Source organism: Halichoerus grypus, chromosome 7 (genome assembly GCF_964656455.1).
Source record: "Halichoerus grypus chromosome 7, mHalGry1.hap1.1, whole genome shotgun sequence".
NCBI lineage: Eukaryota > Metazoa > Chordata > Mammalia > Carnivora > Phocidae > Halichoerus > Halichoerus grypus.
Genome location: NC_135718.1, coordinates 204053 through 227159, shown reverse-complemented (window position 1 = coordinate 227159; position 23107 = coordinate 204053). Strand labels below are relative to the sequence as shown.

At 52.3% G+C, this 23107-nt stretch overlaps 2 protein-coding genes across 3 annotated transcripts in view; one reads left to right on the top strand and one right to left on the bottom strand.

Annotated features, from left to right (window-relative positions):
- The window catches only part of SCART1 (scavenger receptor family member expressed on T cells 1), a 94697-nt gene that overhangs the window by 50514 nt on the left and 21076 nt on the right, over window positions 1-23107 (top strand). The window lies entirely within an intron of this gene.
- On the bottom strand, window positions 8905-9861 carry LOC118542806 (olfactory receptor 226-like). The gene has a single exon (XM_036103313.2). The coding sequence runs from the start codon at window positions 9859-9861 to the stop codon at window positions 8905-8907; it is 957 nt and encodes a 318-aa protein (XP_035959206.1).

Genomic DNA, 23107 nt, shown 5'->3' with positions numbered 1-23107 from the left:
AAATTCAATTTAGTTAACATATATATACTGTATTATTTAGTTTCAGAGATAGAGTTCAGTAATTCATCACTCTTATATAACATCCAGTGCTCATTTACATCACGTACCCTCCTTAATGCCCATCACCCCGTTACCCCATCTTCCCACTCCCTTCGCCTCCAGCAACTCTCAATTTGTTCCCTAGAGTCTCTTATGGTTTGTCTCCTTCTCTGTTTTTATCTTATTTTATTTTCCCCCCTCCCTTCCCCTATGTTCATCTGTTTTGTTTCTTAAACTCCACATAATGAGTGAGATCATATGATAATTGTCTTTCTCTGACTGACTTATGTTGCTTAACATAATACCCTCTAGTTCCATCCATGTCATTGCAAATGGCAAGGTTTCATTCTTTTTGATGGCTGAGTAATACTCCTTTACACACACACACACACACACACACACACACACACACACACACACACACAATGTCTTCTTTATCCATTCATCAGTTGATGGACTTCTGGGCTCTTTCCATAGTTTGGCTATTGTGAATGATGCTGCTATAAACATTGGGGTGCATGTGTCCCTTCCAATCACTATGTTTGTATTTGTATCCTTTGGATAAGTACCTAGTAGCGCAATTGCTGAGCTGTAGGGTAGCTCTATTTTCAACTTTTTGAGGAACCTCCATACTGTTTTCCAGAGTGGCTGCACCAGTTTGCATTCCCACCAACAGTGTAAGAGGGTTCACTTTTCCCCACTTCCTCACCAACACCTGTCAAACAACAAGCTTCTGAACAGTAAAGGAAGCAGTCAACAAAATGAAAAGGCAACCAATGGAATGGGAGGAAACACCTACAGACTATATATCTGATAAGAATTCAATATCCAAACTATGTAAGGAACGCATACAATTCAGTAGCAAAAACAAAACAAAACAACCCACAAAAAAACCTGATTAAAAATGGGCAGAGGACATGAATCAACATTTTTTCTGAAGAAGACATCCAGATGGCCAACAGACACATGGAAAGATGGTCAACATCACTCATCATCAGGGAAATACAAATCAAACCCATAATGAAATATCACCTCATGCCCACCAGGATGTCTACTATTAAAAAAACAAACTAAGTATTGGTGAGGTCATGGAGAAAAAGGAACCCTTGTACACTATTGGTGGGAATGTAAATTGGTGCAGTCACTATAGAAAATAGTATAAAGTTTTCTCAAAAAATTAAAAAAAGTACTATATGACCCAGCAATCCCACTTCTGGTATATATCTGAAGGCAATGAAATCAGGATCTTGAAAAGACTGTTCGCATTTCTATGTTCATTATAATAATAAAGACACAGAAACAACCCAAGTGTCCCTCAACAGATGAATGGATAAAGAAGATTGGTGTATATATATATATACACACACCCTATACACACACACACACACATATATATAATACACATATACATACACACATATACACACATACACACACACACATACAATGGAATATTATTCATCCTTAAACAAGAAGACAATCCTGTCATACATGACTCCATGGGTGAACCCAGAGGACATCATGCTAAATGAAATAAGCCAGACACAGAAGGCCAAAAACTGCATGATTCCACTTACATGAGGCAGATTCATAGAAACAGAGTAGAATGGTGGTTGCCAGAAGCTAGGCGGGGCACAAAATTTCAGTTACACAAATTGAGTAAGTTCTAGAGATCAGCCATATGACACTGTGTTTATGCTGATAATACTGTAGTGTGCAGTGCACTTAGGACTTTCAGAAAAGAAGAAGCAGGTGGCAGATCCTAGGGTGACCCCATGTCCCCCTGCTGTGTAATTCTCTTGAGAGTGGATGGGACCTTTTTTTCCCCTCTTCCAAAGCAAGTTCTTTTTTTTTTTTTTTTTTAATGTTTTATTTATTTATTTATTCATGAGAGTCAGAGAGAGAGAGAGAGAGAGAGAGGCAGAGGCAGAGGGAGAAGCAGGCTCCCCGCCTAGCAGGGAGCCCGATGCGGGACTCGATCCCAGGACCCTGGGATCATGACCCGAGCCGAAGGCAGACGCTTAACCATCTGAGCCACCCAGGCGCCCCCGCAAGTTCTTTTTTGTCCAACCAACCATCAGGTGTTCAGTGAGGCCTGGGGCTGGACTTGGTATATTGTATTAGGGCATAAATGCAAAAGCATAAGAGAGTGTCTGTCAATTTGAGGCATAAATCCTAAACATTTCTTAGGAATTACTCCATGGTTAAAAATAAAATCTGGACTTATTTGCCAGTATTGCAATGAGCATTTTTAAAAGTCAACATTAAAAAAAAAATTACACCTCACATTATCCTGGTATGAAATTTCTTCCCAGTAATACAACTTCATTGTTACCAACAAGTTCTAGTTTTGTTACAATTTGCTTTATATTCCCCTCCTCTGTAATTTGAATAGAGGTTTTTTCAAAAAAAGAATTTTAAAAGGTTAAGCAGTGGGAAGTGCTTGGGTACAAACTTGGCTGACAGTTTTCTGGGCAAAAGACCTCTAGACTGCTGAGTGAACCTAGCTCAACTCCAATTCACTTTTATTAATATGTTGAGGATAACAAAAAGGGGCATAAAGCATTTGAGAGTGGATGGGAACCAACAAATATGCAAAGGGATTGGGATGTCACTCCTGTGATGCATTATGTTCCGTGAGACTCCATCGGAGTCTGACCCTGCAGGCCTGGAAGGAACTGCCACACAGTAGGAGGGCATGTAGGGCCACCTGGCAGGGATCTCTTCCCAGAAAGAGAATAGGACCTCGGTCCTACATTTGCAAGGAGATGAATTCTGCCAAAAGCCTGAGAGAGCTTGGAAGTGGGTCCCTCCCCAGCTGAGCCTCACATGGAACACAGCCCCACTGACATCTGCCTGCAGTCTGGCAAGACCGCAAGCAGAGGACCAATGGAAACTATGAGATCATCAATAGTTTTGTGTGGCTAACCTGTGATAATTTGTTACACAGCAATAGAAAACTAATATAGAGGTCAAGGGGAGGATGGTGGAGTGTGAGGCTGGAAATATTTTTAAAATAAACAATTTTCGAAAAGGCATAAGCAGGTTTTCTCTGAGAGTAATCTGAGACTAATTAGCACCTTTGCAGGCTCCTCACATGCTCTTGGTCATTGGCAGGTGACCTGGGGTGCAGAGAATGGTCCCCAGACCTTGCTCGGGAACTTCTCAGGACTCTCCTGTGAGGCATGCACCAGCTGATTCTAAGTGTCTGCAGTAGTGGCAAATACCCACCTTAGATTGTGACTGACTTTTTAGGAAACCAGCCAAAGTTGCCATGTGCAATTTTCCCCGAGTACAGGCTCCTAGGATGGCAGATTTTCCCAGCACCTTGAAGCCACTCACTGACTTCCATAGTTACTGCTGGAAAGGCAGCTTCTGGTTCCCTGGGAAGACATCTGCCCTTTTCCCGGCTGCTTTTGAGAGTTTCTCTCTGTCTTTGATGTCCTGTACTTTCAGTATAATGTGTCTGGGCATCATTTGTATTAATTCTGTTCAGCATTCACGGACCTTTATTGAATCTATAGATTTCTTTTGTTCATTAGTTCTGGAATACTCTCAACCACAGTCTTATCAAATATTGCTCTATATCAGGGACAAGCCTTTTCTGAAAAGGATCAGATAGTATATATTTGACTTGCAGGTCTTACTCTTCCTGCCCACCCCTCCCTAATGCATCACGGGAAACCACTGATCTGCTTTCTGTCACTGGTGATCAGTCTGCATTTTCTAGATTTTTATGTATCACATTTTCCCATTTAGCATAATTACTCTGAGACCATCTATGCCTACATCAATAGCCCATTCCTCTTTATTGCTAATAAATCCAATGTGTGGATGTACCATAATTTATCCACCTCCTGATGGACCCTTGAGCTATTTCCAGTTTGGGGCTATCACAAGAAAGCTGTTATGAACATACACTTACAGGTCTTTGAAAGGACTTTCATTTCTTTTAGGTAAATACCTGTGAGATGGGGTGTTGTATGGTACGTTTGTGTGTAATGTTTCAGGAAGTTCCCATCTTGTTCTCCAAAGTGGCTCTGCCCTTTACGCTCCAGCCAAGACATATGATTTGGAAATATCTTCTCTCAGGCTGTGGCTTGTATTTTCATTACTTTAACTGTGCCTCTTGAAGAGCAAAGGATTTAAATTCTATTGAAGTCCAGTTGATGATTTTTTCTTTTACTGATTTTGGTTTTGCTTTTATATCTAAGAAATTTTTGCCCAACCCAAGGTAAAAAAGATTTCCTCATATGTTTTCCTCTGGGAGTTTTAGGTTATATTTAGGTCTATGAGTACATATGGTGTGAGGTATCGATCAAAGCCTATTTGGGGGAATCAAGATATCTAATTTTTCTGGCACTATTTGTTGAAAAGACTATTCTTTTTCCACTAAATTGCCTTTGCACTTTTGTGAAAAATCAGTTGTCTTTATACATGGGGCTCCGTTTCTTAGTCTCTCTACTCTGATCTGCTGATTTATTTGTCTATCTTGATGCCAGTACTATGCTGTCTTATTATGGTAACTTTACAATAAAACCTGAAATCAGACGGTGTTAGTTTTCCAAATCTGTGGCTCTTCTTCAAGTTGTTTGGAAAATTCCAGGTCCTTAGAATCAGTTTGGTAGTTCCTAAGAGAAACCTGCTTAGGTTCTGATTGAGATTGCATCAAATGTATAGATCAGTTTGGGAAGGATTGGCATTTTAACTATAGTGAGTGTTTCAACCAATGAACGTGGTTTACATCCCATTTCTTTAGGTCTTCTTTAATGTTCTCAGCAATATTTTGTAGTTTTGAGTGTATAGTTCTTGCACATTTTTGTAAGATTTACACTTAGCTATTTTATTTTTTTAAATTTAAGTTCAATTAGCCAACGTATAGTACATCATTAATTTTTGATATAATGATCAATGATTCATTACTATAACACCCAGTGCTCATCACATCCCGTGCCCTCTTTAATTCCCATCATACTGGAAATGGTATTTGAAAAATATTCCAATTTCCTGTTGTTTGTTGCTGATATATAGAAATACAATTGCTGTTTGAATAATGAGCGTTATTGTAGACTCTACGAGTCTCCTCTTTGCTCATCATGTCAGCCCTGAGTAGACAGTCTCAGAGGCATCTGCGAGGAAAACCCCTTCCTTCTGGGCTTTGCACCTTAGTCCTCTCTGCTCTGCTGGGTCCACTCCATTTATCCAGTTTCTGGGGCTTTGTTGCTGCTGTCCCCTCTGTCGTTGTCCTTATCCTATGGGTTCCTTTACCATCAATCTGGTGGGATTTAAGGAGGGAGCATGTGGTGCTCAATCCGCTAACTGAATCCTCACTGGGGGCTGGGCTGGGGAGACACTGGGGGCTGGGCCGGGGAGGCAGAGGCCCCCTTGGAGAGGGCCTGGGGGTGGTCAGCGGGACCACTGGTGGCAAGGCGTCCCGGGCCACAGAAGCTCCGACTCCTCATCTGCTAGTGGGTCATCCTGTCTCTGGGGGCCCTGGGGTATGGGGCGGGTCTGGCTCAGCACTGCAGGCCTAGGGACACTGACCTCCCACTGCTGCTCAGACAGGAATAGCGGCCTCTTCCTTCTCTGCTGCAATGGCCCCCAGCTTCACAGTGTGCAAAAGAAAGGAGTAGCCACCGGAAATACACGTCTTCAAAAGTCTGAGAAAACAACAAATGGAGCTCTGCTTGGAACTAGGAGAGCCTGAGGGCTGGGCTCCCACGCAGGAGGTGTCCTCCTTCCCAGCTGAGGCTCTGGCCTGTTCCTTGCATCTCATTCCTGCCCTGAATGGGGTCTGTCCCTTTTGTTTCTACCGCCCCCCCCTTCAAGCTCTTCCCACCAGCCTGCAGGGACAGCCAGCAGACCCCCGCCCCCAACAGCTGCCTCCTCCAGCAGCCCACCTCCCTAGCCAGCGCTTCCTCAACACCCCTTCTCTGGCTGCCCAGCAGGTTGCCCCCCTCTCCGCCCCCCGCCCTGCTCCCTCACTGCTCTCCCCCTCCCACCTGATGTCTGAGCCACCTGCTGACAAACCCAGTGGAACGGTTCTGTCCTCAGCTGGCGCCCAGCGGGGACCTCCACCCTGACCGGGGTGTAGGGCGGCCTGTGGGTTACCTCTTCCACCCTCAGTGCCCTCTTGCTGAGGGGTCTTCTCTGCTCCTCTGCTCTTCACCTCTGGCAGGTGACCTTCTTGTGCTCCTGACTGTGCTCTCCCTCTATAAGCTGACTCTGAAAGTTCTATTTCTGGCCCCTTTTCTCTGGAGCTCCAGAGCCAGGGCCTGGACCACCTCTTGGACGTTCCAGTGTCCTCCTCCCCAGACCTGCCCATCTGGGTGGGTGGATAGTGGACCCCCAGCCTCAGCGCCTCATGGAGCTCGGGCCCCGCCTGCAGGGCTGCCCCGCAGCCTCATACGCCTGCCCACTGTGCCGTGTCTGAGGCGCCCCAGCCCCTTGCCTGGGCTTCTACACCGGCTCCCTGATCCCTGGACTCCTGCTTCCACACTGTGCTCTGTGCCCCACGTTAGAACAAGGCCAAATCCCGTAGAACCTCCCCAAGTTTAGAGCAATCTGCTAAAAACTCAAATTATGATTTTATGCGGCTGTGCTTTCAGTGGCTCCCGGCGGCCCCAAGTCCAAGAGCCCATGAGGCTCCTCCATCAGGCCCCTGCCTGCTTCCCACCCCATCTCTGCTCTGGGGGTTCTTTCTGTCTTCAGTTTGGGGCACGTGCCCAGCAGTCCAAGCCAACACTGGGGCCTTGTCCATGACCCCTAGTTTTCACTCCCCCAACATTAACTAGTCGCCTGATTGGGCTGCTTATGCCTGTGCCACTCTCCCCCAGCAGCCTGTCTCCGACTTCTCCCCCTGTGCTCAGGTGGGCTGTCCCTCTGACCCAGCTGCAGAGCTGTCTCTCCAACGTGAAGATCAGAGCGCGTCTCCACTTTGTTTAAAGTGGCTTCCACCTCTTCAGGAGGATGTTTGGGGAACACATCTGCCCTGCTGGTAGCCTTGCATTCCAGCACCTTCTGGTTTGCGGCTGTGCTTGGTCTCCCGACACGGCTGTTCTCCTGTGGGGCACTCCACACTCGCTGGGGCTGACTTACGTCCTCATCCGTCCTCGGCATCCATGCCCTGCCTGGCACGGGTCGTGTCTCCCTGGCCTTGGAGGCCCTGCTGTGTGGCAAGCCCCGACCGGAGCTGCTTCTGTTGCTTCCAGGGGACTAAGCCAGGCTGTGAGTTCCCTGACCCAGCTGGTCTCTGCAGGGCCAAGCAGCCCCAGCGAGAGGCTGGTACTCAGTGCTTGCTTTATTAATTGTCAGACCAGTGAGCCAGTAGTATTTTCACCCTAGTTTCTGAAGTGATCACTTTATAGAAGTTTGATTTGGAAGGACCTCCGTTATGAAAGTGGGAAGTGCTCAAGGTTTCAGACCTACAGGCACCTTGCATGGGCCGTTTGCTCCATCCTGTAGCTGCCATGGCAGTTGGAGTCTGTGCCAAGACAGCTGGCAGGATGCAGCGATGGGTCAGTCTGTGCTGGGACTGCCCACAGTCCTGGACCAAGGGGCTACGTGGAGACTTGGGCCCTGCTCCTTGCAGCACATGGCCCATCACACCCACGGAGCCCAGCATGTGCATGCTGAATGAGCAACCTTCATGCTCAGTGTCTAGTGTGTTTCTGTGGCAGCCCAGAGAATGGAGCTCAAAACCCCCATTGTCAGTTGCCCAAGATGAACATTCTAGATTTCCCCAACCTTGCCAGCATGGCTGACAATTATAACCAGAAATCCTGCAGAGGCACCACGAGATTTCTGACCAGCACTCAGGCTGCCTTTGCAGCACAGGCTGGGGCCGAGCCTCGTGACCCTAGAAGCCATGGTAGAGCCTCATGGGCTGTCAGTCATGCCCCAGTGGGGACGCAGGGCCTTCTGACGCCATGGCACCAATCATCTCAGGAGAGCAAGCGAAGGTTCCTCTAGGACGATCCAGGTCCTGTCCTCCCTGGTCAGCCAGGCCCATGGTGAGTGTGGACCCCCACCCAGTCTCCACTTGGTGACGATGTGCTTGTGGGAGCTGTAGCCGGGGTAGGCACCAGGGTCAGCTGCACAGCAGGGCCAAAGTGAGCCAGCTTGGAGGGGATCCTATACACCAGGTCCACCACAGAGCAGGGAGGCCACAGTCGGGCAGACAGCTGGAGGAGGTGGGGAGGGGTGGAGGGGTGTGAGTCCCTGTGGGATCAGCACCAGTGCTGGGTCTGTTTGGAGCAGGGTTGTGGCTCAGGGCCTACACATCGCTTTCAAGCCCAGCCTTGTTTACTCTGCGTGCTCCCAACAGAGAGGAAGCTGGTCACAGGGACACTGGTTGGGAGGTGCTGGGAGGGGGCTGCCAGTTGTCGGTGGGCAGTTCTCCATCTTCCCAGAGTCTTATTTGCCCTGCTGTGTTGTCAACACTCCTGTCCCTCCCCCTTCACTGGTTGGGCATCACCCTGCGTGCCCCAAGACCCTCTCCCCATAAGTGTGCTGCAGCTGACCTGGCCTCTGGGGGCCTGCCCAGGCCTGCATCCTGGCCACTCCACTCCTACCCAGGGTTGGGGGACAGAGGGTGTCACCGCCAGGAACGGGGTGTGGGCAGCCTCAAGGCAGCACCAGGGCATGGCAGGGCGAGGGGGCTCCACACAGGGTGCCTGTTCCAGGCATTGGCTCCCTGGCCATGGGCCGGGTTGGGGTGGTCATCCTGTGTGGTGTCCCGGGGCAGGTCCCACTAGATGAGGGGCAGGGACAGGAAGGACTCTGCCTTCAGCCCCTCGGCCTGGTGGAGCCACTCAGGAGATAAACAGGAGACACCGGGGCCCAGCACGGGTCCTGGGGAGGCTCCTAGGACCGGTCACCCAGGGCCTGGGCTGCCCTCCGAGCCGCCTTGCGTAGCGCCTCCTTGACCTCCCGGTTCCGCAGGCAGTAAATGACGGGGTTGAGCAGCGGCGTGAGCACCGTGTAGACCACGGACACCAGCTTGTTGAGGTCAAGGGAGTAGATGGCACGTGGCCGGGCGTAGATGAAGAGGGAGGCCGAGTAGAAGATGACCACCACAGCCAGGTGCGAGGCGCAGGTGGAGAAGGCCTTGTGCCGGCCGGCGGCAGAAGGGATGCGCAGCACGGTGCCGAGGACGGCGGTGTACGAGAGAATGGTGAGCAGGAGCGGCCCCAGCAGGATGAGCAGCGCCAGGAGGAAGTCCACCAGTTCTGCCGCGGACATGTCAGAGCACGCCAGGTTCAGCAGGGGGGACACATCGCAGAAGAAGTGGTTCACGACGTTGGGGCCACAGTAGCCCAGGCGCGAGATGAAGAAGACCTTTCCCAGGGAGACGGTGAAGCCCGAGATCCAGGAGCTGGCGGCCAGGAAGCTGCAGAAACTGGGGCTCATGATGGCGGGGTAGCGCAGGGGGCTGCAGATGGCCACGTAGCGGTCGTAGGCCATGACGCCCAGGAGCGTGCACTCGGTGCAGGCCAGCGCCAGGAAGAAGTACAGCTGTGCCATGCAGCCCACGAAGGAGATGTGGTGGAACTGGGGCGCCGCCAGGCTGAGCAGCATCTTGGGCACGGTGACGGAGATGTACCACACCTCCAGGAAGGACAGGTTGCTCAGGAAGACGTACATGGGCTTGTGCAGCGGGGGACTGACACGGATCACGGTGAGGATGACCACGTTCTCCGTGACCGTCAGCGTGTAGGCCAGTGTGAACAGCACCAGCAGGCACACGTGGAAGCCCAGCGAGCCCGGGAAGCCCACCAGGATGAACTCTGTCACCTCGGAGCGGTTGTCCCCGGTGGACATGGTGTGCACTGTCTGGTGGCAGACGCAGCGGGTTAGACGCTGGGGGGCGGGCGGGGTGTGGTGGGGGGGGCCCCGTCCTGGTCAGTATCCCCCAGGACTGCCCACGGCAGGGACCGTGGCCTCACACGTTTCCTCCGGGCACTGGGTGGGGGGTGGGCAGACGTGGGCTCTGCCCTGGAGCCACCGGCCCTGTGTGGTCACAGACTAGACAAAGGCCGTGGTGTGGTGGGGGCCTGTGCAGGGCACACGAGAAGGCCTCAGAGGCCTGGCCTGGGGACCTGCTAACAGGTGTGCATGCGGCCCCACCCCAGGCCTGGCTTGGACCCACTGGTGGGGAGGGGGGAGGCCGTGGCCAAGGTCACCCAGGTCAGAAGAATGGGTGTTGTGGGTCAGTGGGCAAGTGAGCGGCCTGGGGTTGACGAGGAAGGGCTAGGCCCGGAGCCGGGCTCCTGCCATCTTCCTGGGTGAGGGGGAAGGCACTCGCTGCCTAGAGACATGGCTTCCTTGTCTGTTCTTGAGATGACAGCCCCAGAATTTGCCCTCAAGTTAAGCAGAGATGTACCACACCTCTGGGAGGGATGGGGTGCTGAGGAGGACGTCCGTGGGCATGTGTAGTGGGGGGCTGATGCGGATCATGGCCACTCATGGGGCGCCTGTTCCCTAGGAGAATTCAGCATCCCAGGGAGTTGGAGGGATGCAGGAGGCCAAGTTTCCCACCCTGGGTCCCCTTGACACCCTGGCCAAGCAAGCTACGTGCTCCCTGGAGCTCCCAGGAGCTGAGGCCCCTCCACGGGCCCTGGGGGTCCAGCCCTCCGCCACCTCACTCCACGTGCAGCTCCTGTCTGGTTCTGCCCAAGCCACGCTGACACAGCCACAGCTGTGCAGAGAGGTTCTCAGGGCCAGACTCCCTGTGCCCCCTGATTCCGTGTCTGCAGTGGTGGCCGAGGGATCGAGAGGGGCAGGATTGGTGGGCAGCCTCCTCGCTGCTACAAGGAACTGTTTTCACAGGATTGAAAGGGCCAGATCCTCAAAACAGAAGTCAGCTTCCTTCACCCCTGCCCACCCATGGGTTTGCTGGCTCAGGGGCTCCCCAAAATGTGGCTGAGCCCTGTCCAGGGTCCCCCTGCACCCTGCCGCCCATCAGCCTGTGCTCTCCATTCTAGGAACGTTCCCGCAAGTCACAGGCTGTGCTTCTAGATCTCCAAAACCCATTTAAAAACCAATGCACTCATTTGTAGTATGGTTGGGGTTTTAGCTTCTTACCTGCACCCCGAGTGCCTCAGAACGTGGCCCTGAGTGGATCTGCGCACTTGATGTGGAAGTGAGAGTGTGCTAAACAAGCTGGCTGATATACGGGAGAATGGGTTTGGAGGACAAAACCCCTAAACTCTTACTCGGGCTCTGTTCTGCATCTTGCTGCTGTGAGCCTTCAGAGGGCATTCCCCCACACCAGGCCTTGTCCACCGAGGCCTCAGACTGAGCTTGGGGCTGAGCAGGGTGTGGCGGATGGCCCCCCCTGCCCTGGCCCCCCACCCCCGTTCTTTTTGGAGAGGCCCTTGAGCCTAGAACCTGGCAGGGTGGCTGCCCCCACCCCCAGGCCCCACTCATGTCCCCTTCTCAGCTTCCTGCCTCCCCCCAGAACCCCAGAACTCCCCGGGACTCCTCCTGGCCTCTGCCCTTGAGTGGCCACAGGCTCCCTCACCTCTCTCCTCCGCATACTGCCCAGTATCTGCTTGACACCTGCAGGTACACGCAGTTTTCATCCTGCAAAGATTTCAAGAAGCAGCAGAGTCCAGAGCTCCAGGGTGTGGGCTCTGGGATGGGCGGCTCAGGTTCAAGCCCCACCTTCCCCAGCCACCTGTGCCTGGGACAGGACATCTGCCCTCTCTGTGCCTCAGACCCCTCAGCTGTCCCATGGGGCATGCGCTGTCCCGCATCAGCATCTGGCCGGAGCGGGTGGGAGATGCACAAGCTCTGAGGACCACAGAAAGCCTGTGTACCTGCTACACTCAGGTGGGCTTGGTGGCCCAGGTGGGCAGTGGTGACTGCGGCAGGAGGGGGCCCGGACAGATCTCGGTGGGGTCAGCCCCCTGTAGCCGGGGCCCTGGGTAAAACCACGTCTGGGTCCTTCTATCTCTGCCCCACTGTGGCTCCTGGGGCCCTGGGTAAAACCACGTCTGGGTCCTTCTATCTCTGCCCCACTGTGGCTCCTGGGGCCCTGGGTAAAACCATGTCTGGGTCCTTCTATCTCTGCCCCACTGTGGCTCCTGGGGCCCTGGGTAAAACCACGTCTGGGTCCTTCTATCTCTCCCCCACTGTGGCTCCTGGTGACCCCGGCAGTGTCTGCTCAGATCTGCCACTGATCAGCTCTCAGACTTGCAACAAATGTCTACCCTCATCCAGGGTCTGTTTATCTACATGAAAGATGGAGTAAAAGCGTCACCTTGGCTGAAGGGGTGGGAGAACAGTGTTTCATCAGGACCCCTGAGTCCCACAGACACGAGGAGACAAATGGAAAGTCTCCGGGCTCCCCTGTGATGCTCCAACGCACATGCTTCCCAAACTTTACACGGGTACAGAGTCACACGTACCCCCCCCCCAAATTCAGATTCACTCAGGGCACCCAGACATCCTGAGTCAAAGCCAAACCAACCTCCACATCCAGACTCACAGGCCCCTAATGCAGCTACCCACACAGACCCCAGGCCCCCGCCAGGTGCACCTGCAGACCAGCGTGCCCCCAGCAGATCCCGATCTAGCACACAGACATTGGCACCAGGCCTTAGACACACAGATGCCCCTCCACATACTCCGCCCTGCCCAGGAGACAGGTGCCAAGCCCTCCGCCTGAGCCTCGGGACCTGTACACTCTGTCACAGAACATGGCCCTCACAGAGATATTGGCTCAAGACGGGCATGTTCAGCAACAGATCCCGGACTAGCTTGCTGCCCTCATCACATGTGTGGGCACACGCAAACACACGGACAGAGGCTCACGCAGACACAGGCATGCACTGGACACAGGCGCATGCAGCCCTCAGCCCCCACCTGTGCGGAGATGGGCAGTTCTAGGGGATCCCAGCCCTGCCCCACCCTCTGCTCTCAACCCCCAAGCCTGACTCCTCACCTATGGAGGGGAGGGTCTTACCACTCTCCTCTGGCTTTCCTGAGGACGCAGTGCTGCTCTGGGCAGGGACTTAGCCGACGGGGGTCACTGCCTGGTCCTTGGTGCTGAGAGGGGGCTCAGCACGAGAGCTGATGGAGGCTGACCATGGGCTCTCAGCTAAAAGCAGCACTGGGTGCTGGCCCCATGGATCTCTCCCCTGCAGAGCTGCCACATACCCTGGGACCATCTCGGTGCAGGACAGGGCTTGGAAGATACAAAATGAGATGAGCCTGGCTGCAGAGATCCCCCCTCACAATTAGGGAGCCCTCCCAGCGGAGATGGCAATGATGTTCCAGACAAGCAGGTGCCCCTCTCCTGCTCTCATTTCAGCAGAGCAGGAGTCAGGTTTTGGGGGTAAAGTACAAGGGACCCCCCAGTCTGTATGGGGAGAGCCCCGGCAGCCCCCACTACCAGGCCACCCGTGTGTTTCTAAAGGAGAACTGGGTGGCAAATGGGAAGCTTACCTCAGCCCCCACTCCCCTCTCACTGGAGAAGAGCTCACGGGAGCGAGGGCTAGAGGTGGAGCTGTAGCTGGGCTGGGGAGACGGAGCAAGGCTCCCTCCTCCCCGCTGTCCCAGGGGCTGGTGCACCAACGCTCCTTCTGGGAAGCCCCTCAGACCTCTGCTCAGGGACCCTCCTCACCTGGGACCAGCCTCGTCAGCCAAGATGGCCAGAATGGGAGGCCATATGGAACCTGGGCCCCTCCCTGGCTGTCCTCACGGGCGCGGGGCAGGTGTGATCTGGTGGGGGTGGGATGTGGGCACAGGCAGCCACCCTTACCCCCCAGCAGCTGCTTGGTGCAGCAGCGGGCCCAGGCAGAAATCTCTGCCCCCACCCCTGACCAGAGCTGGGGGTGAGGAGCAGGCCTAGGCTGCGCCCAGACCCTGCTCTCCTGAGTGGGCTCCATGCTGAGTGCTTGGGGCTGAGGCTCCAGTCCTGCCTCATGGCCAGCTACCTCCCTGATCTCCAGCTGGTCACTGTGAGGGTCCCACGAGGTGAACAGAGAAACCCCTTCGTCAGCTGTGAAGGGGCCCAAGCAGCAGCTCCCTCTGTCCCGTGGGAGGTGAGAGGAAGGTGCCCAGGACCCCACAGGGGGGCTACAGTCCTTCCCGGCCAGGTGGGGTCTAGCGTCTGCTGTGCTCAGCCACAGGGGACAGCTGACCAGCCCCTTGGAGGTGGGGTCCTGGCCTCATGGGAACCCCGATCTCTGGGGCTGCCCTATCTCGTGGCCTCGTGTTCCTGGGCCCCGGAGTCATTGTATAGAAGTCACATTTACTCATTCACCATTCAACTCGGGAGGGCTCCGGACTCTGGATACGGCATCCAACAGTCAAGCTCCTGTGTGTGGAGCTCTGCTGCTGGAGGGAAGAGACAAGGGGCTGGTGACCTGTGCTCTGGCCAGTAGGGACCGGGAGGAAGTCTGGGGCGCAGTCAGAGCTTGTACAGAATCCTGGGGGTAGCTTGGAAAGAGAGCGTGGGCAGAGGCACCAGCCACTGCACAGGCTAGGGAGGGGGCGTGGGCTCCACGTGTGTGGGGGAGGGGGCGTGGGCTCCACGTGTGTGGGGGAGGGGCCGTGGGCTCCACGTGTGTGGGGGAGGGGGCGTGGTCTCCACGTGTGTGGGGGAGGGGGCGTGGTCTCCACGTGTGTGGGGGAGGGGGCGTGGGCTCCACGTGTGTGGGGGAGGGGCCGTGGGCTCCACGTGTGTGGGGGAGGGGGCGTGGTCTCCACGTGTGTGGGGGAGGGGCCGTGGGCTCCACGTGTGGGGGGGAGGGGGCGTGGTCTCCACGTGTGTGGGGGAGGGAGCGTGGGCTCCACGTGTGTGGGGGAGGGGACGTGGGCTCCACGTGTGTGGGGGAGGGGGCGTGGGCCCCACGTGTGGGGGGGAGGGGGCGTGGGCTCCACGTGTGTGGGGGAGGGGGCGTGGGCTCCACGTGTGTGGGGGAGGGGCCGTGGGCTCCACGTGTGTGGGGGAGGGGGCGTGGTCTCCACGTGTGTGGGGGAGGGAGCGTGGGCTCCACGTGTGTGGGGGAGGGGACGTGGGCTCCACGTGTGTGGGGGAGGGGCCGTGGGCTCCACGTGTGTGGGGGAGGGGGCGTGGGCCCCACGTGTGGGGGGGAGGGAGCGTGGGCCCCACGTGTGGGGGGGAGGGGACGTGGGCTCCACGTGTGTGGGGGAGGGGACGTGGTCTCCACGTGTGTGGGGGAGGGGACGTGGTCTCCACCTGTGTGTGGGGGGGACGTGGTCTCCACGTGTGTGTGGGGGGGACGTGGTCTCCACGTGTGTGTGGGGGGGACGTGGTCTCCACGTGTGTGTGTGGGGGACGTGGGCTCCACGTGTGGGGGGGAGGGAGCGTGGGCCCCACGTGTGGGGGGGAGGGGACGTGGGCCCCACGTGTGGGGGGGAGGGAGCGTGGGCCCCACGTGTGGGGGGGAGGGGACGTGGGCCCCACGTGTGTGGGGGAGGGGACGTGGTCTCCATGTGTGTGGGGGAGGGGACGTGGTCTCCACGTGTGTGTGGGGGGGACGTGGTCTCCACGTGTGTGTGTGGGGGACGTGGTCTCCACGTGTGTGTGGGGGGGACGTGGTCTCCACGTGTGTGTGTGGGGGACGTGGGCTCCACGTGTGTGGGGGAGGGGACGTGGGCTCCACGTGTGTGGGGGAGGGGACGTGGTCTCCACGTGTGTGTGTGGGGGACGTGGGCTCCACGTGTGTGGGGGAGGGGGCGTGGGCTCCACGTGTGTGGGGGAGGGAGCGTGGGCTCCACGTGTGTGGAGGAGGGGACGTGGTCTCCACGTGTGTGGGGGGGGACGTGGTCTCCACGTGTGTGGGGTAGGGGGCGTGGGCCCCACGTGTGGGGGGGAGGGGGCGTGGGCTCCACCTGTGGAGGGGGAGGGCTCATGCTGGGACCGACCTGGACTCAGAGAGCTGGGGAGGGGTCAGCAGCTGAGCTCCGCGGTGGGCGCATGGCCTGGTGGTGCCCCTGAGACGTGCAAGGTTCTGGACAGAGCAGGGCTGCTGGGGAGAATAGACTGGCGGGGTCCAGATGGGCTGCATTCGGGCTGCTGTCGGAGCTAAGGATCACTGCGGTGGGGCGGGATGTTGCTGGATTTGCTGATGGATCGGGCGTGGTGTGGAAGAACGAGGAGTCCAAGGATGTGGGATTGGTGGGTTTTGGAGGGCTGGGGGGGGGGTTGGGAGTAAGTGATTTCGGTGTGCAGATTTAGAGATGAGGGGAAGTTAGGTGGGGACATGGGCACGTGCGTCTGGAGCTCAGAGCCTTCCTGGAGGTGGGCATTTGGGGTCCCACAAGGTGCGAGGCTGAGAGGAGGACCAAGGACTGGGGCCTCCGGCCCATGAGGGTGTGGGATGAGGAAGGAGCCGGGAGCAGGGCTGTTGGGCTGCGGACATGAGTCAAGATGGCCAGGCTCTTTTCCATTGCTGTAAGCGACTCCTCAGTTGCCCTGGTGAGGAACTTTGAGCATGCTGGAGCTAGGCTTTTCAGGCTGCAATTTGAGGTGACCGTGAACGTGGCCCGAGTGAGTGACCAAGGGAGGACACTCAGATACACTGCTGCTCCGTGTGTCCACACCCTCAGCCCTACACCATCCCTTCCCACTGGGCCTTGGTGCTGGGGAGTAGCTGTGGCTCCTGGGCAGGGCTGACCACCCTCTGGGCCTCACTGCCTTGGGGTCCACCTGGACCAGCCAGGCTGCTTTGCCGAGAGGTGGCTGGAACCTTCCAGGGGAAGAAGCTCTCTTACTCACGTGAATGTCTCAGCCCTACCCTGGTCTGCTCAGGGCTTCCTGCCCTGGCGCAAATCGGCCTTCCTCCCCCCCCCCCTCCCCACCGCCCCTGCACCCTCCCAGGGGCCTGGCACCACAGCCCCTCTCCAGTAGGGAGGTCAGGTGGCTCTCTGCAGGCTGTGTTCAGGCAGGGTGTGTCTTGGGCTGCTGGACTTCTTGCTGCTTTGTTGATTTTGGTGGGTGGTTGGAGGTTTTCTTCTTGGGAATCCCAGCATCCACCGGCAGTGCTCCCCACAGTTCCCCAGCTTCCTACTTCTCAGGGTCCTGTTTCCCCACATCATCTCAACCCCTTTCCACAGACACCCCTGGCTTCCCATGGCCCAGAACTTCACCTCTGCATCCAAGGTGTGGAGATCAAGGTCCTGCCCATTTCTCACGTCACTCCCACAGCACCCCTAGTCCCACCTCAGTGGGTGCCCAACACCTGGGCTTGCCACCCCTCCCCAAACTCCAGCGTCAGTGTTCACCCCTGCCCCCTGCAGAGTCCCCAATCTGTCCCTGCAGCGTGAGCTCCAGCAGACCCAAAGGCCCTCTGCGGCCCCAGGCAGGTTTCGCAAACCCTACAGTCCCCACCCCCTCCTCAGAAAACAAGCCAAGGGAAACCATATGTTTCACTTATGTGTGGAACATAAGGAATAGCATGGAAGACATCAGGAGAAGGAAGGGAAAAATGGGGGCGGGGGGAATCGGAGGGAGAGATGAACCATGAGAGACTATGGACTCTGGGAAACAAACAGGGTTTTAGAGGGGAGGGGGGAGGGGGGATTGGTTAGCCTGGTGATGGGCATTAAGGAGGGCACGTACTGCATGGAGCACTGGGTGTTATACGAAAACAATGGATCGTGGATCACCACATCAGAAACTAATGATGTACTGTATGGTGACTAACATAAGATAATAAAAAAAAAAAAAAAGGAAACAAGCCAAGGGGCAGGGCCTCTGACTTCCTGCTTCCCCCACAGAGACCTTATCTTTATCCACACACATCCTGGGGGCTTTCCTGCTCCAGCCTGTGCTGAGCTCTGGACCCTTCCCTGGCCTTTCCTGCTGGGTCTCCACTTTCTTTCTTTCTGCCTTTCCTAACATCAACACAGACACAGGCTCCAGCCTCCTGTCTTAGGAATGAAAGGGAAGGAAGCCCCAGCCCTGCAGCCTGCGCCCTGCGGCCCCTGGTAGCAGCACCCTCGTGCCCTCACCCCACTTCTTGCCCACTCTAGTGCCCTTGTCAGCTGGGCAGGAGGCCTCCCTGCCTGTCACTGGCCTTCGAGAAGCAGAGAGCCCACTCCTGACCGTGCTCTCTGCTCCCGTCCACACTGGCTGGCTGACAGGTGTTGGAAACGTCCATAATTGCATTGCTGCTAACCCAGCTGGGCCCGCAGGATCCTGCTCCTGGTTGACTTGGCAGCTACTCACGCCCATTGGGGTTCCATGTAAATTTTAGAGTCATTTTGTCAGGTTTGGCCTCCCTCCTTCAGTAGTTAATTTGGGGAAATTTTATGTCTTTGCAAGGTTGAGTCTTCTGACCCGTAAACTGGGTGTATTTTTCTTCCTTACTTAAACTTTGCTGTGATGTCTCTCAGTTTTCTGTGTAAAGGTTTCCCACATCTTTCATTACAGTAATTCCTAGATATTTAATATTTTTGTTGCTTTTGTAAGTGATAGCTTTTTAAAAGAATTCCTTTTCTGTTTGTTGTTGCTCTTACGTAGAAAAACAATTGCTTTTTGTTTATTAACCGTGCCCTGTGAGCTTGCTAAACTGTCATGGATTCTACTCATTTATCTGCAGATTCTTCTGGATTCCTTTCATTCCCGGTGGCATCGTCTGTGGGCCTTGAGGGCTTTGCCCTCATTTCCAGTCCTAATGACTTTCTTCTCATAACCCACTGCACTGGTGAAGGCCCCCAGGGCAGGGCAGAGCTGGTAGGAGTGGGGAGGGCAGCCCTGTGCTATCTCTGGTCTCTGACTGGGTTTGGAGAGCAGGAGGCTTGCTGTGGGTTGTGGTTTGATACTTGTTATCAGATTACGGGAGTTCCCGGCTACTCCTAGTTTGCAAAGTATTTATTAATTGTAACACATTTTTTAATATAAAACTTTTTGCCTCTCTTAAGAGAGTAATATAATTTTTCTCCCTTAGTATCTCAGTGTGGCAAATTACAATGATGGCTTTTCTAATGGCAAACCAACTTTGCAGTCCTGGGAAAAAGCCAGTTGTGGGCACCATTATTATGCTTTATACACATTGCCGATTCTGTTGGTTCTGGGCACAGGGTTTTCTTTGTGGGAGGATAATCTTTCTTTAAAAACAGCATTATCCAGGTACAAATGATGTACAATAAATAGCACATATTTGAAGTGTAAAATTTGATTAGTTTTGACATATGTATACACCCATGAAACTGATACCACAATCAACAGAATGTGCATTCCACCCCCCTGAAAAGTTTCCTCCTTCCTGCCCCTCCCCACACTACCTCCCCAGGCGGCCACTGACCTGCTTTCTGTCTTGTACGTTAGTTCGCATTTCCTAGAAATTTATGAGTGGAGAGGATGTGGAGGAACTGAAGCCCCAACTAGTACAACCACTTTGGAAAACGGTTTGGGCCCTTCGTAGTGAGTTACACCTGCTCCTACCGAAGACCCCACCACTCCACTCTGAAGTACTTACTTCAGAGAAGTGAAAATAGACGTCCACCGAAGGACTTGTACAAGAATGTTCTTTTTTTTTTTTTTTTTAAGATTTTATTTATTTGACAGAGAGAGACACAGCGAGAGAGGGAACACAAGCAGGGGGAGTGGGAGAGGGAGAAGCAGGCTTCCCGCTGAGCAGGGAGCCCGATGCGGAGCTCAATCCCAGGACCCTGGGATCATGACCTGAGCCGAAGGCAGAGACTTAACTGACTGAGCCACCCAGGCGCCCCACAAGAATGTTCTTAATAGATTTATTTATAATAGTCCCAAACTGTAAACAGTGCAGGAAATCCACATGGGTACAGTCCCTAGACTATCAGATTTCACTGGCTGTGCACGTTCTCGTGTGTGTCCATGTAACTCACAGTCACATCACATATGTTTGCTCAGGTGAGTACCACAGGAATCACACTGACTCCCTGGTGCTGCCCCTTTCTAGTCACACCCCTACACCCTCACGTACTGAGCCCACTAATCTGTTCTTCGTCTCTGTTGTTATTTCAGAAATGTTATATAAATGGGATCATGCAATATGTATCCTTTTGAGATTGCTTTTTTCATTCAGCATAATTTCTTTGAGGTTCGTTCATCCAGGTTGTTTTGTGTGTATCAATAGCTCAGTCCTTTTTTATTGCTGAGTAGTGTTCCATGCATTGGATGCACCACAATTTAACTGTTGAACCTTGGAGAGGCATTAAGTAATTCCCAGTCTCCAGCTACCATGAATAAAGCTGCTGTGAGCCTTAGAGACAAATTTCTGCATGAAGGTAAGTTTTCGCTGCTCTGGGGTCAGTGCCCAGCAGTGTAGTCACTGAGTCATATGGCAAGTCTAGTTTTCAGGTTAGAAAGAAAAGGCCAGATTATTTAGAGTGGCTGTGGCTGTACCATTTACATTCCCACCAGCAATGTGTGAGTGATTTAGTTCCTCTACTTCTTGCCAGCATCTGGTATTACCACTAATTTTTTTAAAAGCCATTCTGGTAGTTCTGTAGTGATATCTTATTGTGTTTTAGTTTGCATTTACTTAACGGCTAATGAAGGTGAACATCGTTTCATGTTCTTATATGACACATCTCTATGTCCTCTTTGGTGAAATGACTATGCATTCCTATTTTCTAATTGAATATTTTTTCATGTTGAGTTTTTAGAGTTTTTAAAAAATACTTTGAATGCAAGTCTTGCGTTGAATATGTGATTTGCAAATATTTTCTCCCAGTGGATAAGTATTTTCACAAAACTTTCACAAAGCAAAGATTTTTAATTTTTACAAGGTCCAATATAACTTTTTGTAGAATTTTGTTTTGGTTTCAAATTAAGAATGCTTTGCCTCATCGTAGGTCCCAAAGATTTTATAATTTTTTTTCTAGAAGGTTTATAGTTTTACATTTGACATTTAAGCCCATCATTCATTTTGAATTAATTTTTGTATAAGATATGAGGGTTAGGTTGAGTTCATTTCTTTAGAGAAATTATAAATTGTATTACATTTTTTATTGAGGGTTCCACCTGGTCATTGTTAGTGTGTAGAAATGCACCTGATTTTTGTGTTTGATCTTGTGTCCTATGATCTCGTTGAATCCACTTACTACTTCTAAGGGTTTTATTTTTGGAGACTTCTTGGGATTTTCTACATAAATAATTATGTCATCTGTAAATAGAGATATTTTTTATTTCTTCCTTTCCAACATGTATGCTTTTAGTTCTTTTTCTTGCCCTGTTGCTCTGGCTGGAACTTCCAGTGCTATGTTGAGTGAGGGTGCTGAGAATGGGCATCACTACACTGAATTCCTGATCTTAAGGGAGGACATTCAGTCTTTCAGCATTAATGATGATGTTAATTGCAGAGAATTTTTGGTAGATATTCTTTATGAGATTGAGAAAGTTCCCCTCTATTCCTAGTTTCCTGAGAGTTTTTTATTTATCCTGAATAGGGTGTGAATTTTGTCAAGCTTTTCCTGCACATTTGATATGATCATAAGATTTGTCCTCTTTTGCCTGTTGATGAGATGAATTATGATGATTGATTTTCAGAATCAATCTTGCATGCTTGGAGTAAATCCACTTAGTTATAGTGCATTATTCTTTTTATATATTGGATTATGTTTGATGAAGTTTTGTTGAGGATTTTGCATCTAAATTCATTAGAGATATTGGTCTGTGGTTTTCATTTTCAGTGCTATCTTTGGTTGTACTTTCAGGGTAATTCTTGTCTTATAAAATGAGTTGGAAAGTGTTCCATCTTATTTTTATAAGAGATTGTGTGAAATTGGTGTATTCTTTTTTAAATGTCTGGTAAAATACTCCAGTGGAACCATCTTGGCCTAGAGATTTCTTTTTTAGGAATTTTTAGACTTTATTTTTTAGAACAGTTTTAGATTTGCATACAAATAGAGAAGCTACTACAGAAAGCCCACATACATTATATACATCTTACATTAATATGGTATGTTTGCTACAATTAATGAACCAATATTGACACATTATTATAAATGAAAGTCCATAGTTTATTCAGATTTCCTTAGTTTGTACCTAATGTCGTTTTCCTGTCTTAGGAACCCATCTGGGACACCACCTTATATTTAGTTGGCATGTCTCCTTAGGCTCCTCTTGGCTGTGATGGTTTCTCATATTTTTCTTGGTTTTGATGACCTTGACAGTTTTGAAGAGTACTGCTCAGGTATTTGTAAGATGCCCTTTTACTGGAATTTCTCTGATCTTCTTCCCATTAGATCGTGGTTATGGGTTTTTTTGGAGGCAGATCACAGAGGTGAAGTGCCATTTTCATCCCTTATGATCAAGAGTACACATACCAAGATGGTGTATGGCTGTTGATGTTGACTTTTTTCACATGGCTGAGTTGTGTTTGTCAGGTTTCTTCCCATTGAAGAGCTGCTCCTTTTCTCCCCTTTCTATACTTCACTCTTTGGAGGAAGACATTAGGCAGGCCTGCCCTCAAGGAGTGGGAAGTTCTGTGCTCCTTCCTTGAAAGCAGAGTATCTACACAAATTATTTGGACTTCTTCTGCATGGGAAATGTGTCTCTTCTCCTCCTTTATGTATTCAGTCATTTTTTAATGTCAGTATGACTCATAGGTGTGCATTTTACCCTTTGGGTTATAATCCAATATTGACTGATTGATCATTGCTCAAATCGTTCCAGCTTTGGTCTTTGGGAACCCTTCAGTCAGCCCCTATGCACCTTTGCCATATCTCATCATCAATGTTTTCAATTTTCTGTTATTTTTTGTTTTTGATCACTTCTTTACTTTCTGACATTACAAGATGCTCCAGGCCCTTATATATTTCCTACCTTATATATTTCCTACCCCAGTCTTAGAATCAGCCGCTTCTCCCAGGTGTCCTGTTTCCTTTGACTGAGGATGATGTTAGATGCCAAGATCTGGGCACTGGGTGTGCTCTTTGCTGATGGGGCACCATGGCTTCCAGGCCCTCTCGGTTGGCAGAACAAAGACATACATGTGTGTTTGTACATACCTATGCACACATCTGTATAGAAACACACACACACACACACACATCTACAGTACTTCTGTATGTAGCCATCTGTACCCAGATTATGCTGAACACA

Bases quoted from the DNA above. Each gene is read 5' to 3' on its own strand.
- LOC118542806 (XM_036103313.2), bottom strand. From the start codon at position 9,861: ATGTCCACCGGGGACAACCGCTCCGAGGTGACAGAGTTCATCCTGGTG.